The sequence below is a fragment of the Schistocerca gregaria genome, chromosome 1 (assembly GCF_023897955.1).
Source record: "Schistocerca gregaria isolate iqSchGreg1 chromosome 1, iqSchGreg1.2, whole genome shotgun sequence".
NCBI lineage: Eukaryota > Metazoa > Arthropoda > Insecta > Orthoptera > Acrididae > Schistocerca > Schistocerca gregaria.
The window spans coordinates 322,385,404-322,403,360 of record NC_064920.1 but is presented as its reverse complement, the minus strand read 5'-3'; the positions used below and the strand labels follow the sequence as shown (position 1 = coordinate 322,403,360).

The 17,957-nt window shown below is 39.1% G+C and overlaps 1 protein-coding gene across 1 annotated transcript in view; it reads right to left on the bottom strand.

Moving 5' to 3' along the window:
- Positions 1-12,511, bottom strand: part of LOC126343816 (negative elongation factor B) — a 121,631-nt gene extending 109,120 nt beyond the window's left edge. The window contains exons 1-2 of the mRNA XM_050001971.1: positions 12,237-12,511; positions 11,221-11,319 (exon numbers count right to left, since the gene is read on the bottom strand). Of these exons, the coding sequence (XP_049857928.1) occupies positions 11,221-11,319; positions 12,237-12,356 (219 nt within the window). The 5' untranslated portion in view covers positions 12,357-12,511. The remainder of the gene's footprint in view (positions 1-11,220; positions 11,320-12,236) is intronic.
- Positions 12,512-17,957: the final 5,446 nt, after the last annotated feature.

Genomic DNA, 17,957 nt, shown 5'->3' with positions numbered 1-17,957 from the left:
TTGCCAGTGTTAGTCTGCTTTTGATGTCCTTGGTCCGTCCATTATTGGCTATTTTGCAGCCTAGGTAGCAGAATTCGTTAACTTCATCTACTTCGTGATCTTGATCTTGATCTTAAGCTTCTCGCTGGTCTCATTTCTGCTACTTCTCATTACTTTTGTCTTTCTTCAATTTACTCTCAATCCACATTCTGTCCTCATTAGACTGCTCATTCCATTCACCAGATCATGTAATTCTTCTTCACTTTCAATCAAGATAGCAATGTGCATCTGCAAATCTTATTATTGATATCCTTTCTTCTTGAATTTAATTCCATTCCTGAACCTTTACTTTACTTCAAACATTGCTTCTTCAATGTACAGACTGAACTTCCCTATTGGCACTTGTAGATATTGTACATTATCAGTCTCTCTCTAGAGCTTACCGCTATGTTTTCTCAGAATTTCGAACATCTTGCACCATTTTACATTGTTGAACGCTTTTTCCAGGTCGACAAATCCTATAACATGTCTCGATTTTTCTTTATTCTTGATTCCATTGTCAACCACAACTTCAGAATTGACTCTCTGGTGCCTTTACCTTTTCTAAAGTCAAACTGATCACCATCTAACACTTACTCAATTTTCTTTTCCATTCTTCAGTATAACAATCTTGTCAGCAACTTGGATGCGTGAGCTGTAAAGCTGATTGGCCGATAATTCTCACACATGTCAGCTCTTGTGGTCTTTGGAATTGTGTGGATTATATTTTTCTGAAAGTCAGAAGGTATGTCCCACATTCATACATTCTACACACCAACATGAATAGTCATTTTGTTGCCACATCCTGCAATGATTTTAGAAATTCTGATGGAACATTATCTATCCCTTCTGCCTTATTTGATCTTAAGTCCTCAGAAGCTCTTTCAAATTGTGATTCTAGTACCGGATCCCCTATCTCCTGTAAATCAACTTGTTTCTTCTTCTATCACATCAGACAAATCTTTCCCCTCATAGAGATTTTCAATGTACTCTTTCCACCTATCTGCTCTCTCTTCTGCATTTAACAGTGGAATTCCCATTGCACTCTTAATGTTACCACCCTTACTTTTAAGGCCACTGAAGGTTTTTTTGACTTTCCTGTATGCTGAGTCACTCCTTCTGACAATCATTTCTTTTTCAATTTCTTCATACTTTTCATGCAGCCATTTCATCTAAGCTTCCCTGCACTTCCTGCTTATTTCATTCCTCAGCATCTTGTGTCTCTGTATTCCTGAATACCCCTGAATATTTTTGTACTTCCTACTTTCATCGACCATCTGAAGTTTTTCTTCTGTTACCCATGGTTTCTTCGCAGTTGCTTTCTTTGTACCTATGTTTTTCTTTCCACCTGTCCAACTTCAGTGATGGGTCTATTCAGGGATTTCCATTCCTCGTCAACTGTACTGCCTACTGAGCTATTCCTTATTGGTGTATCTATAGCTTCAGAGAACTTCAAGTGTATTTCATCATTCCTTAGTATTTCCATATCCCACTTTTTTGAAGATTGATTGTCAGTGACTAGTCTCTTAAAATTCAGCCCATTCTTCATTACTACTATATTGTGGTCTGAATCTATCCTGTGTATGCCCTACAATCCAGTATCTGGTTTCAGAATCTATGCCTAACCATGATGTAATCTAACTCAAACATTCCTGTATCCTCCAGCCTTTTCCAAGTATACCTCCCCCTTTTGTGATCTTGAACAGAGTGGTCACTATTGCTTGCTGACATTTATTACAGAACACAATTCGTCTTCCTCCTCTCTCATTACTTGTCCCAAACCCATATTCTCCTGTAACCTTTTCTCCTACTCCTTCCCCTACAGCTGCATTCCAGTCCCACATGACTATAACATTTTCATCTCCCTTTACATTCTGTATTACCCTTTCAATAGCCTCATATACTTTCTTTATCTCTTCATGTTCAATTTGCGATGTCTGCATGTGCACCTTAACTAACATTGTCAGTGTTGGTTTGCTGTTGATTCTGACAAGAACAACCCTATCAGTGAACTGTTCGCAATAAAACACTCTTTGCCCTACCTTCCTATTCATAACAAATTCTATTCCCATTACAACAGTTTCTGCTGTTGTCGATATTACCATATACCCATCGGACCAGAAGCCCTTGTCTTCTTTCCATTTCACTTCACTGACACCTACTGCGTCTAGATTGAGCCTTTGCATTTCCCTTTTCACATTTTCTAGCTTTCCTACCATGTTCAGGCTTCTGAAATTCCATGCCCTGACTCGTAGAACATTATCCTTTTGTTGATTATTCAATCTTTTTGTCATGGTCACCCTCCCTTCGGCAGTCCCCACCCAGAGATCCAAAAGGGGGACTAATCCAGAATCTTTTGCTGATCGAGATATCATCATGACACTGTTTCAATTACAGGGCACATGTTCTGTGGAGTCAGGTGGCGTGTCTTTTATGCAGTGGTTTCCATTGCCTTCTGCAACCTCATGTCGATGATCATTGCTGATTCTTCCACCTTTAGGGGCCATTTTCCACCCATAGACAAGAGAGTGCCCTGAACCTCTGCCTTCTTTGACAATGCCGTTGGCAGAATGAGGGTGACTTCTTATGCCGTAAGTCTTTAGCTGCCAAAGCTGATTATTAATCAAAATTTAAGCAGTGGTGGGTTCTGAATCCAGGACCAAGGACATTTTGATTATTAATCAAAGACACTAACTCTAGACCATGGGTACAATTTACTCTTACTGTACACCACTTCACAAGAATTAATTTTGGGGCTTTCTGAGAAATCAGGGTGCTGACTAACTTCCTAACTTCACCCTCAGTTACATAAAAAATACAGTCTACACTAAGTGCCATTAGGTCCTGCTTATCACAAATCCCAAATGGCCTCAATGCTCATTTAGTCTGGAATATGAGCAAGATCATGGAATGCCAGTAACTCTAGGGTTGATAGTGGGCTGTTGGAGGAACGCATTATGAGCAGCCGTTCAGGATAGTAAGTGGCAGTTGACCAGACTCAAGACATAGGCCAGAAATGTGGCATGTGTAGGAAGAAGGACAAAAGATTAGGATTTAACACCCTAATGACTACGAAGCCATTAGAAACAGGGTCAATCTCACAGTGTGGATGGATGGAGAAGGAAATCAGCCATGTCCTTTCCACACGAATCATCCCTGAATTTGTCTAATGCAATTTAGAGAAGAAAAATCTAAAACTACATTTTCAGACAAGGATTTCCCTTACTGTCCTCCCAGATGAGACCTCAGTGTGCTTTATCACTGTGACATTTTGCCAAGTAATCTGACTTGTTTGAAATAACCCTGCTGCCTGTTTAATCTCCTCACAGTGTACAGAGTCAATGATTTTTAAACATCATGGCCCTGCTGTGCATCTATACCTGAGCCATAAGCAGAAGAGAGGCTTATAGAAAGGGAACACCACTGTTCAATATGTTCCCCATGGCCTAAGTTTGAGACACTACACTAGACTTTTAGACCTTTACATCACTCAGATGCAGCAACCACGTACACCTTTAGACTGAAGTGAGACCAAAAATCATCAACAAGTTTTAAAAGTTAGATATGTGAACTTCATTTTGCGTACAGCTGAGTTAAAAATGCAACAGGAACAACTAAAATTGACAGATACACATTTCTTCAATAGAAAATTAAAATCACCTCCCCTAATCATTTACCCATCAATTATTGCTGATGCATGAGCAGAATATAGCAAAGTTGTCCCAACAATGAATGTAACTCAGGATTCATAACCGAGATGTAGTACTAATGATTGCTTAGCAAATATGGTCACTGATCTCTGAAGGATACCTCTCTCTTATTTGAATCTCCCCGGCAGAGAATAACTGACTTGATATCTAAAAAAAGTCTGATGTCCCCAGGAATCTCATATATGGATTTGTTAAAAGACTTTATGCCTTCTCCTTACCTAAAAATTTACCTATAAAATATCATCTACGCAGAAATATTCCAGAATAAAATTTTCACTTTGCAGCAGTGTGCGCACCGATATGAAACTTTCTGGCAGATTAAAACTGGAGCCAGACCAAAACTCAAACTTGGGACCTTTGCCTTTAAGCGTGCAAGTGTTCTACCGACTGGGCTTTGGTTTGGAAGGTAGGAGATGAGGTACTGGCAGAAGTAAAGCCATGTGGACAGGGTGTGAATCATGCATCAGTCGGTAGAGCACTTGCCTGCAAAAGGCAAAGAACCCGAGTCTTGATCTGGCAGTAAGTTTCATAGGAAAGATTGTCATATTGTGACTTCCAGGCATAGTTTGGAGACATTTCTGTTACAGCGAAACAGTTACTGTTGATCTAACACTTTACAAACCCCCTCCTTTCAGTTTTCCATACTTTTGTAAATCCACTTGAACAATTTATTGAGTTCAGAAACATTTTCATCATTTCATCTCACTCTCTTTCATTTTTCCTTACGTCTTTGGTCTTGCAACCCTAAAGGCTGTGAGGTTCTCAGCAGATGACCATCACATAGCTGCGTGCTTGTCCTCAATTACAGAGCGACACTGATCATTTCACTAAAGAACATGCTGCCTCTGAAGTCGTCTTCAGGAATTCAGAAGGTCAGTGGCATAGTGGAATCACACATGTAATGTGCCCAGTCGGTTATGGACATTGTCATGGTATTCAAAGACAGCCAGTGTCCAGTTTGCTCTCGTAACCATCAGTTGTGGTAGCTTTCTTATGGGAACTACATTATCAATGAGAAGAATTTACAAGGGGAAGGATGTGGTCACTTGAGAGGAAGTAATCAGCCAATCGAACTGGGCAGCAAATGCAATCGCAGCAGAGCATACTGCAAAGTAAACGGCTCTGAATAGTCCTCAATGCTGAGTTGCATTTACCACCTGTGCTTAAAAGCCACAGCACTTCTGACATGATCTTGTTCTCAGCAACTCAGCCTCTCAAACAGGTCACTGCAGATACCTATAGCACAGTATGTGAATTCAGATCTCCTACAAGGTGGAATTTTTGAAGGAGTTGTATGAGAAAGCCAGAGGGGGGCTTCTCTATACTGAGCTATTGTGCAAAGTTAAAAAATGTTACACAAAGAAATGTTACATGGAATGTGCATTTTTGCACTAACTGTTAAAACAGCCATAATTAGTAGAACAGGAGAGGGGTTGTACATGCCATTCACATAGATGACCACTCCATCTTTAGTCCTGTAACCACTGAGGTCATCCCTTTGATTGCGGCTATATCCCCTGAGCAAAGGGGTGGCAGTTGTTTTAAAACTTGCCTCCTGTAGACACAGGTGCATTGCTTAAGTCTTCCCTGTACCGATAGTTTCAATTCCTCTACATGTGTTCTGGATCCATTCTCATTCCACTGTAGCATAGGGGCCATTTACTACTTAGATTTTTGCCCCCCTTTTCCCCTACTCAAGTTGAAGAACCTAAATAAGAAAGGGAAAGAGTGAGAGGACTTGGAGGTTCACTCAGACAGGTTTCAATATGGATTATTGATTCCTCATTATTTGATGAAGCAGGTAACTTTGACCTGCTTGTTTTGACCATTTTCCTGCCATATCATTTGTTATCAATTTTCTCCCCCCCCCCCCCTTTCTGACAGTGCTTCCTTTGGCTAAGGTATACTTTTCTTTAACTGTGTTGCAACTTTAAATGCTGACTGACCAATAACTTTCCTTCACTAGCTATTTCCATAAGCATTTGTTTCCACTTTTTTTTTCAGATTTCTTTTATGGTGACCAGAGAATACATTGCACATGTACGGGTCTCAGCATGTGGTATGCATTTAGTCACCTTCAGCTCGTGACTCTTTCTCTTACAACTGTAAGACAGGGTACTGCCTTCATCACAGTATTTGTTTAATCAAGCAGTTCAAACAGAAGTCAGAATTGGTGCATTTGGTTCCTTCAGTGTGAATGGCCATTCTGGATTTCTCCATAAGCTGCTTGACTGTTTTAATATAAGATTGTGTGGCCAAATTTGTTACATTAAAATCTCATTGAATTTGAAGTGCATGTTTTTACTTTGAGTCCAATACAACCAGGTTTTATATACTGTGACAAAATTGACAAGTCTAACATTAAAATATTTGGCACTATTTTTTTCCTAAAAGTATCATTCATCTACCATCTTACCTCACATACTCCAGAGAGTACTTTGTTTACTTATTCTTACTAAATCTCTTAATGACAATACACATTAAGACTCATTTGCTGTAATTAAGAGTGAAGTTCTGTTCCACAATAATGCATTCCTCCAGTTGCACATACAGTATTTCAGGATGTCAATAGCTCCTTCTGATGTGTCACTGTTTCAACCAGTGATGATCTGTTGTGCAGTCTCCTAACTGATTTCAGTGACCCTGTAAAGCCTTTTTGGTAAGCAGAAGGCTATAATCTGCTCGAAAGTTCATTCTTTGTGTTTGATGATTTTGAATATATTTTGAAATGCTGGAGGCATCATGTTACAGTAAGTAGCTTCCAATTTGTGTGGTCCATGACCTGAAAGGCTACTCACCAAATTCTCTTAGCTCAATGTGTGATTTTACTGCTGAAAACAATCCATCAAAAATACTATTAGAGACCCTCCCCCCTTCCCACCCTCAAAAAGTTTCTAGTGGATGCTATCTTGTTCCCATGAGCAGTTAGGAAAATGGGAAATGTGAGTCTGTCCAAACAGAGCCTCCCCAGTTATAACAAGCCTAATACAACTACACTATCTGATCTAAAGTATCCAGGCACCTCTGTGTAGTGCAGAATTCAGCACTAGACATCACAAGAGGCAGACCCATCATTTTAGGAGGACGCAGTGAGTATTGTGTTGTCAATAGAGAAGCAATAACAGCAGAATGGGTGTCAGGAGAGCTCAGACACTTCGAACATGGACTATCCATTGGATGAGTAACAAATTCATGAGGAACATTTCAACCATTCAAAACTGTCTGAATTGGCTGTTGGTGATGTGGCTGCGAAGTAGAAATTTACGTACCCCACTGAAAGTGTCCCCAGTAGAGATCAAGTTGCCATAAAGGAAAGGGGTGTACTAATACATGTCTGTACTCTCTTGATCAGATAGCATACGCTGCAGCAGCTGCCCCAAAGGGTTGCTCGTTAATGACTGTCTCCCCTTAACAGCCATTGGCACACCTTGGGCTTCTATGATCACTGCAGTCTAAACATTTAACTGAAGATCTTCATTCTCAGTGATATGTAAAATTTAACTATCTTGTCATTTGATGTCTGCTGGAGCATTCCCAGAAACTATAGTTGTAAGAGGACTAGCAATGTAAACTAGTTTTCAGCTTTGGGACCCTGGGTTTGACAAGGCTGAGCACTCACTAAGGACTGACCACCATTTAACTGCACCCCGGATATATACAGAACTTATAATATGTTATGGACACAGTGAGTATTACTCATCTATAATGACCTTCCTTGGTTTAGTATCCATATTTGAAAGCAAAGAAACCTGCACAGCAGATTCAAATGTAACTGAATACTGCCTAACAAAAGCAAAACAAGGCTAAGCAGGGTGGTTGCAAGAAAGTTCAATGACCTCGCCAACTGACTTGTCGAAAATTTGAAAACTTTTTGGTGCAATGTAAACTTAGTCATTTATTCATATGCCCACTGATCACAGTGGCACCAAAATGGAATACAATAAAATGAAGATGGAATAAATACATTCTGCCTTCATGTCTTATGTTCTAGTACAAAAATATGTTTTGGTGTCAAAACAATCCCCTCTGGAAAGCCTGTTTGATCATCATATCAGCACATGTAAGTAGAGACACTATGGGGAGAGAAGAAGTTGCAATATATGTTAATATCTGTCAGTGTGAAAAATTTGGAAACTAAAAAAATTTGCCTAGAGCAACATATAGAAGTGTGTGCATGTGAGTTTAAACTAAATAATGGCACTTTTATAATTGTAGCTATGTATAGGTCCCCATTGGGGAATTTTCAAGTTCTATTTTTGAAAAAACTTGGATTCTTTGCTGTGCTGTGCTGTCTGTCAGACAAAGGAAAGCAAATTATTGTTTGTGAGGATTTCAATGTATATTTTCTGAAAGAGTCCAATAGAAAGCTTGACCTTGAGGTATTACTTGGTTCTTTCAATCTGACATCAGTTATCAACTTTCCAACTCGGGTGGTACAGGAAAGCAGCACACTGATAGACAATGTTTTCATAAAAAAGATAAATTTAATCAAATTCCTGTTAAGAATGGTCTGTCTGATCATGATGCACAGCTAGTTACAGTATATGATATAGCTCCATATAGTAATGCAAAACAATCCTCCAAAATAGTGTGTTCAATTAATGAGTTAACAATTCAAAATTTTAGGGAAAGCTTGCAACAGTTAGACTGGGATGAGGTATACAGGGAACATGGCGCTAATTTAAAATTTAACCTATTTCATGATACCTTTGTGAGTATATTTGAAAAAGTTTCCCTAAGAAAATATTGAAATATAACGGTAAGAAACCACGTAAAACGCCATGGCTTCCTAAGGGATGAAAATATCTTGTAAACAGAAAAGGGAAATGTATCATATAGCTAGGAGGAAGATGATTCTGCGAGCATCAATTGTGTGACTTTTCAACTGAACTATTCATTCGCAAGCTTCAGAAGGTTTCAGACACCAGGGCCACAGCTGATACCATGTTTCTTTGGCTTCTGTAAAGTTTTTAGAAGAATTCAGCACAGTTTCTAGTAAACAAATTAAGTTATTATCAAATGTTAGAACAGGTATGTGATCAGCTGAAGACTTGCCAAGTAACAGAACCCATTTAACATTGTTCTTGAAGTGGAGACATTATCAAAAGCAAAAGTGGTAGTATCCTTTACAGCTCAAAGAAGTGTGATAGACCGCTACTGTTCACAATATATTAAAAACAGCATACATTGTTTTCAGCACACTAAGCCTATTTCCAGGTAGTAGAGTTATATGCTGGGAGGTTCGCATTGTCGGAAACATTAAGAAATTCAGGGCGACTTCAAGCTGATCAACATTTGTTGCAAAGACTGGCAGCTGAAATTCAGTGTGATTAAATATAAGGAAACATTTGAAAATGAACAAAAAAATCTACTATTGTTTGACTACAATATCATTGTTCTTAGTTGGAATCACCATATAAAGCTGACTATTGTGAAGGCGGATGACAAGTTGAGATTTATCAGATGAATTATAAGGAAGTATAACTCATCCACGAAGGAAGTCACCTGTTAAAGCCTCATTCATGATCACTTTCTGAATACTGTACATTAGCACTGACAATTTTTCTTCCTCTGCTATAAATGTAAACCGAACAGGAAGGGGGAGGGAGACATGATCCCGATACACTACCCACTCATCTACCTTCTTCTGCACACTGTACAAAAGCTGGAGGAGTACAAATGAAGATATACAATAAATCCATGGTTTGCAAGGTCCAAACTGATTACAATTTAGAGAAAAAAGAGCATTATAGCAGAAAGAATTGGGGAAGACATTGACTTGTAGACAGGCACAATGAAAAGACTGCTATAAATTTAAACTTTCAGACAAAAGGGCTTCTTCCAAAGCAGAAAAGACACACACATTATCACACTCCCAACTCACACAAGTAACTATTGTCTCTGGCCACTGTGGCAAACTCCAATCAGTGTAGCCAGAGACAATAGTCATATATTTGTGACTTGTGCCTGTGAGAATGTTCCCCCACCCCCGCTACGTTGGAAGAAGCCCTTTTGGTGAAAGCCTTAAATGTGTGGCAGTCTTTTCATTGTACCTGTCTGTAAATCAATGCCTCCTTTACATGGTGAACAGCAATGTATCATTTTCATAATTGTTGTTATTGCAGTCTGGACTTTCAATTGTTTGAAAAATTAGAAGTGACATTTGAATAAAGACTGTATCACTGCTCATAATATCACTACTTAGTCAACATTTTTGGAGTCAACCAAAAGTTATGATTCCATCCATCTTCACGATAGTGCGGGTTGTGTTTGCAGATGGTGTGATGTAGTTTTTTGTCGCACTCTCCTGTGTTGGGTGTTTATGTTTAAAAGTTGTTTGTTAGGTATCTTAACGAGACAGTTGACATTGTTAGCTGAGTGTTTAAGGTTGTCATTGGAAGAGTACATCATAATTTGCTAGTGTTTTTCTTTTTTGTTGGCAGTTAATAGGAAAGCAAAATTTACAAGCAGGTCATGGCTTCTTGCAATGGACAAATATATGCTATCTATGATCAAGGGGGGGGGGGGGGGTTGCACAGCCTAAATTTGCATGTCTGTGGGTGTTGTTGGTAATTATTTTTATGTGCATTTAATCAAACAATGGAAACACCAGGTAAGAATATAAGACACTCACATTTAGCTTTTGGCCTTTGTCAGTAAAGAGAGCGCAAGCGTGTGATGTGTGCTTCGCTTTGTGTGTGTGTGTGTGTAGGCGCGCGCGCGCGCCATCTCTAACAAAAGCTGTCACCAAAAGTTATATGTGAGTGTCTTTTAGTCGTGTCTGTCTGCAACTTGACTTTTCACAAATTTCTGGTTTTTTCATGTTAGCGCTTGGTATCATGGATATTGGTTTACCATCGTCAGTTAAGATACATTTTTGATGATAAGTGAGTGAATTTTGGTTTGTTGTAATGTAGATTTCATTGTAGATAGATAGAATAAGCGAAGATGTGGACAACAGATTTGACGAATTGAGTGTGGTGTTTTTTGGTACTCCAGCTTTGTTTTACCTGCCATATAGATCAGGTCAAATTTGTGATATCAGTTTCTGGAGCTGTGTGTGGGTTCATACAATCAATGACACTGTATGAGCTACATAGGTCATGTGAAATCTGAAGTACCAGGTTTTTGAATTGTGTGTACGTTACTGGTACTGACACCTTAACTTGAGCAAAATTTATTTTGCTTGTGTTGAATGTTGAGAATTTTGTGTGTTTAATTTGTGGGTTAATATTTGTTTTTGGAAAGTGTGTCTATTTTCATTGTCGTATATTTAATCTGACTCCATCCAAAAAGCCTCTGCTTTCCACAGTTGTCCTGTTGGCTTAATTTTACTGCTGGAGTTAAATGTTTATTCATGGTTGTAATGAGTGATGTCGTGATTATATGCTTGAAATAGGGGCGACTACTACCGTGATGATGTCAGACGTTAAAGCAGACAGGTAGAATCACAACTAACCATATATCACTTCTCTGTCTTTAAATAACATACCTCTAAAACAGACTGATGAAAATCCAATCTTCTCATGCCATGCAAATCCAATAAGGGTAATATTGGACGTAACGATGGCAACAAAATTCCATTTTCCAGCTGAAAAACGAGAAATATGTGATGTAAAGTACACAATGAAAGAAACCAACATATTATAAGACTGTTAAAAATAAGTATTTATGTTTCTCATGGCATCCTCCATAGCATTTCTGCCTAATAATAATACTACCACATATCATGGAAACAGAATATGAATGTTTGAAGTAAAATTGTCATGGTGTACCCAATCTTTCAACAGTTACTTCACGGTATTTATAAACCAATAAACTTTCCAATCTTTGTGTACCTTGTATAACTGGTGTGCTGCATTAACTGAAAACTGTAAGATGTTAGAATAAATGCAAAGGAAAAACTTCTCTTCTAAACCGAATTTTGGGACCCATACTGCTTTACTGAACTGTAAGTAAGTGAATATTTGCACTTTTCTTGTTGTAGTTCTAACCGGTTCAGTTTATACAATTATACAAACATGTCTGAATGTGATAAGGATAACTTACGCCCATCTTAGTGTAACTACATACCATACAGACTCAAAACGAAGCATTACAGCGTGAAGCAACAAATTATAAACATTTCGTTTCTTTATATGTACGTTACAGATAAATATCAAGGCGCATTAATGTGCGAATTAAGTGTTATTTGCATTGCTACAAACGATTACTACTGTCAATAACATTACTGATGGTTTATGGGTTCCGTATTTTCGAAATCACAAAAATCAATCATTTTGGCACCAATGCCACGCTATCTATTCATACAGTCAACGCGAGTACGTTTCTTGAATTACAAAATGGCCTCAGTGGCCTACCACTGAAGAACGTTGGTCAAAAAGTGGTACCAGAGGCGCAAGACAATGTAATCCCAATTCCATTAATTGCCACAGATCAATGCATGTGTTTAATGGTTCCCACCAGGATTGATAATACCAAACAATACTTCGCTACACAGAGGCTTACCTGGAATTCCTCTATTGCTTTTAATGGGTCGGTACAACTTGTAAGAGCGTCCCGCAAGAAACTCTGGCCTGGAACACCAACATCTTCCAAGCCCGTTCCTGGCAATTTAGAGGCGGTCATTTTACCAAAGTTACTTCTTACTTTATCACTTAAGTGTTCACTACAGACATGATTAAATTGTTCCTTCACAAACTATATGTACACAAACGCCATACAATTCAAATGGGCGACACCATTGCCTTGTTTACAAAACAATCAGAGATGATGTTATTGTTTTGGTCATCAGTCCAGAGTCTGGTTTGATGCAGTTCTCCGTGTCACACTATCCTGTGCAAGCGTCTTCGTCTCCGAATAACTACTGCAACCTACATCTTTCTGAATCTGCTTAGTGTGTTCATATCTTGGTGTCCCTCTAAGATTTTTAAGCCCACGCTTCCCTCTAATACTAAACTGGTGATCCCTTGATGCCTCAGAACTTGTCCTACCAACCAGTCCCTACTTCTAGTCAAGTTGTGTCACAAATTCCACTTCTTCCAAATTCTATTCGGCGCCTCCTCATTAGCTACGTGATCTACTCACGTAATCTTTAACATTCTCCTAGACGCTTATAACTGCAATCTGGTCTCTGCACAAATTGTAAATAGCCTTTCGCTCCCTGTATTTTACCCCTGCCACCTACAGAATTCTTCTTGTCTAAACCAGTTCATTTCCGTACATGTCTATAATCCATACAAATACTTTTCTCGAAATGACTTCCTGACGTTTAAATCTATACTCGATCTTAACAAATTTCTATTCTTCAGAAATGTTTTCCTTGCCACAGCCAGTCTACTTTTATTTCCCTTCTACTTCGACACTCATCAGTGATTTTGCTTCCCAATTAGCAAAACTCAGTTATTACTTTAAGTGTCTCATTTCGTAATCTAATTCTCTCCGTAGCACCTGATTTAATTCGACTACATTCCATTATCCTTGTTTTGCTTTTGTTGATATTCATCTTACATCCTCCTTTCAAGACACTGTACATTCCGTTCAACTGCTTTTACAGGTCCTTTGCTGTCTGTGACAGAATTTAAATGTCGTCGGTCTCAAAGTTTTCATTTCTTCTCCATGGATTTTAATTCCTACTCAAAATTTTTCTTCTGTTTCCTTTACTGCTTGTTCACTGTACAGATTGAATAACATCAGAGATAGACTACAACCACAGTCTAACATAACAGTCGCGACACTTCGCCTCGATTTTGTTGCCTTCAGCGCCAGCAGCGCCCCAAGCGGCTGGTAGGTTGAACTGTGAGTTCGGTGCGGTCATGAAAGCGGATAGTGATTGTTTATTTTGATTTATACAATGATAGAAATGTTGGAACACGTGAGGCAATACTGACCCTACGACTTATCTTAGAATCTACATTTTTCTAGCATTTGTAGACTTGGAGAAAGCTTTTGACAATGTTGACTGGAATACTCTCTTTCAAATTCTGAAGGTGGCAGGGGTCAAATACAGGGAGCATAAGACTATTTACAATTTGTACAGAAACCAGATGGCAGTTATAAGAGTTGAGGGGCATGAAAGGGAAGCAGTGGTTGGGAAGGGAGTGAGACAGGGTTGTAGCCTCTCCTCGATGTTATTCAATCTGTATATTGAGCAAGCAGTGAAGGAAACAAAAGAAACATTCGGAGTAGGAATTAAAATCCATGGAGAAGAAACTCCTGTCGAAGAAATAGCGTATGACACAGCGAGCAGTGCATGAGGAAATAGAATTTTGCTATTTACATCTACATGACTACTCTGCAATTCACATTTAAGTGCTTGGCAGAGGGTTCATCGAACCACAATCATACTATCTCTCTACTATTCCACTCCCGAACAGCGAGCGGGAAAAACGAACACCTAAACCTTTCTGTTCGAGCTCTGATTTCTCTTATTTTATTTTGATGATCATTCCTACCTATGTAGGTTGGGCTCAACAAAATATTTTCGCATTCGGAAGAGAAAGTTGGTGACTGAAATTTCGTAAAAAGCTCTCGCCGCGACGAAAAACGTCTATGCTGTAATGACTTCCATCCCAACTCGTGTATCATATCTGCCACACTCTCTCCTCTATAACGCGATAATACAAAACGAGCTGCCCTTCTTTGCACCCTCTCGATGTCCTCCGTCAATCCCACCTGGTAAGGATCCCACAGCGTGCAGCAATATTCTAACAGAGGACGAACGAGTGTAGTGTAAGCTGTCTCTTTAGTGGACTTGTTGCATCTTCTAAGTGTCCTGCCAATGAAACGCAACCTTTGGCTCGCCTTCCCGACAATATTATCTATGTGGTCCTTCCAACTGAAGTTGTTCGTAATTTTAACACCCAGGTACTTAGTTGAATTGACAGCCTTGAGAATTGTACTATTTATCGAGTAATCGAATTCCAACGGAGTTCTTTTGGAACTCATGTGGATCATCTCACACTTTTCGTTATTTAGTGTCAACTGCCACCTGACACACCATACAGCAATCTTTTCTAAATCACTTTGCAGCTGATACTGGTCTTCGGATGACCTTACTAGACGGTAAATTACAGCATCATCTGCGAACAGTCTAAGAGAACTGCTCAGATTGTCACCCAGGTCATTTATATACCTGATATCACTTCAGTTTTACTCGATGATTTGCCGTCTATTACTACGAACTGCGACCTTCCTGACAGGAAATCACGAATCCAGTCGCACAACTGAGACGATACCCCATAGCTCCGCAGCTTGATTAGAAGTCGCTTGTGAGGAACGGTGTCAAAAGCTTTCCGGAAATCTAGAAATACGGAATCAACTTGAGATCCCCTGTCGATAGCGGCCATTACTTCGTGCGAATAAAGAGGTAGCTGCGTTGCACAAGAGCGATGTTTTCTGAAGCCATGTTGATTACGTGTCAATAGATCGTTCTCTTCGAGGTAATTCATAATGTTTGAATACAGTATATGCTCCAAAACCCTACTGCAAACCGACGTCAATGATATAGGTCTGTAGTTAAATGGATTACTCCTACTACCCTTCTTGAACACTGGTGTGACCTGCGCAATTTTCCAATCTGTAGGTACAGATCTATCGGTGAGCGAGCGGTTGTATATGAGTGCTAAGTAGGGAGCTATAGTATCAGCGTAATCTGAAAGGAACCTAATCGGTATACAATCTGGACCTGAAGACTTGCCCGTATCAAGCGATTTGAGTTGCTTCGCAACCCCTAAGGTATCTACTTCTAAGAAACTCATGCTAGCAGATGTTCGTGTTTCAAATTCTGGAATATTCCATTCGTCTTCCCTGGTGAAGGAATTTCGGGAAACTGCGTTCAATAACTCCGCTTTAGCGGCACAGTCGTCGATAACAGTACCATCGGCACTGCGCAGCGAAGGTATTGACTGCGTCTTGCCGCTTGTGTACTTTACATACGACCAGAATTTCTTCGGATTTTCTACCAAATTTCGAGACAATGTTTCGTTGTGGAACCTATTAAAGGCATCTCGCATCGAAGTACGTGCCAAATTTCGCGCGTCTGTAAATTTTAGCCCATCTTCAGGATTTCGCGTTCTTCTGAACTTCGCATGCTTTTTCCGTTGCCTCTGCAACAGCGTTCGGACCTTTTTTGTGTACCACGGGGGATCCGTTCCATCTCTTACCAATTTATGAGGTATGAATATCTCAATTGCTGTTGCTACTATATCTTTGAATTTGAGCCACATCTCGTCTATTGATCTAACTAAATCATTCTCTGTGTGTATGTTTTCTGCTTACATATTTGCTTAACTGTTTTATGCTTACATACTTCGGCTTTATTGGTTCAGGCAGTGTATGTGAGGTAAAACGCTATTTTGCGTATTTTTGAAACAGTTATTACTTATGTTATCTTTAAAAAAAATAGCACTGTCTTTTTTATTTTCCTGCATTGATGTCTGCCTGTAGAGCCAAGTGCGAGCACTGTATTTCAGTATGTTCGGTCAAAGAGCTGGTGGCTCCCAGGAATAAAAAAAATTAGTAAAGAAATCAACGATCAGCTTGAAAGGATGTCATGTAACGTCCGCCCAGGCCACATGCAACGAACAATACCAAACAAAATGAACAGAAGTAAAAAGAAAAAAAGGTGGTAACGTTTCTGCCTACCATGCAGCGAGCCTAGGTTCGATTCCCGGCCGGATTGGAGATTTTCTCCGCTTGTGGACTGGGTGTTGTGTTGTACTCGTCACAATCTCATCTCCACCTACACGCAAGTCACCCAATGTGGCGTCACTTGCGATAACACTTGCAACCCGGTAGCTGAACTTCCCCAAAAGGGGCGTCCTGGTCAACAATAACACACGATCATTTCTTTTCCTGCATTAGCAACTTTGGATCCGAGCAGTTACAACGTTATGCTGCTGGAATACTCTGATTTTTCTGTGTTACTTACTACAGAAATACAAATTTTATTTTGAGAAAATACAACAACAGACATCAAAATCCACAATGTTTACTGCAATACAAATCTGCACAAAGAGCAACAGAAGACACAGAAAAATTTAACACTGCAATCGAACTAAACATATACAGTCAGCATTATATTTTCTGTCTTTAATCAACGGGTTTTGACAGACAGACGTGCAATCATACTATTCACTTGGTAATTGCTCACAGGAATTCCGTTATTCTGCTGTAGTATACTGTCATGTATCAAGTAAGGCCTTCTTGTTGGCACTTTTTACTGGCAAAATTTCATTGCAGATGATAGGGAAAACTGTAAGTTTGTCTAGCACCAGATTTCATTTCCCAGCACCTCTCAGCTTCTTTTTAATGCTTTGACAAATCCATGGTTGCTGTGTAAATGACTTTTCCAACCCCTTATCCTTTGGGTCCATCTTACACAAAAGGAATCTGTTGTCCTTGCAGTTGCTCATGACTGGAATCGAGTTTTCTTGGTGAAAAAATATTTTGTTCCTCTCTATAAGGGCAAAATCACTATCACTATGCCCTGTAACGAGGAATTTCTAGTATACAACATTGAAATATTTACAGATGATCAGATTTTAGAAAAGCGTCATATTATTTTGAACATTTCTCACAAAATCACAATGTTTAGTCGTACATTCAAATGAAAATCTTATGAAAAATGGGAATTTGGAGCAAATTATTCCAGTTTCGGTGCTTTTCTGTGTATAATGTTCTCACTTTTTTGAACGCAATATGGAAACACTTTTCAGACAGTCTATCAAACGTCTGGAAACGTTTGAGATGCATATTCAATTATTTCATTATATCGAATGTGCCATACTTCTTCTCTATTTTCAATCATATAGCATGTACCCTGTCTTCTTAGCTGAACAACATTTGTTTTTGTTGTTGTTGTTGTTAATGGCTTCAGTCCAAAGATTGATTCAATGCAGCTGTCCAAGCTACTCTAGCCTGAACAAGACTATTCATCTCTGAGTAACTACTGAAACATACGTCCCTCTGAATCTGATTACTGCATAAATCTCTTCGTCTCTCTCTACAATCACAAATCTCTCTTCCTTGCAAATGCTTTTCTTATTATTGATGGTCTGCATTTTATATCATCTCTACTTCGTCCATCTTCAGTTATTTTGCTGCCCAAATAAGAAAACCTACCTATTACTTTAAGTGTCTCGTTTCTTAATTCAATTTTATTAGTTTTGTCTGATTTAATTTGACTACATTCGATTATTCTTGTTTTGCTTTTGTTGATGCTCACCT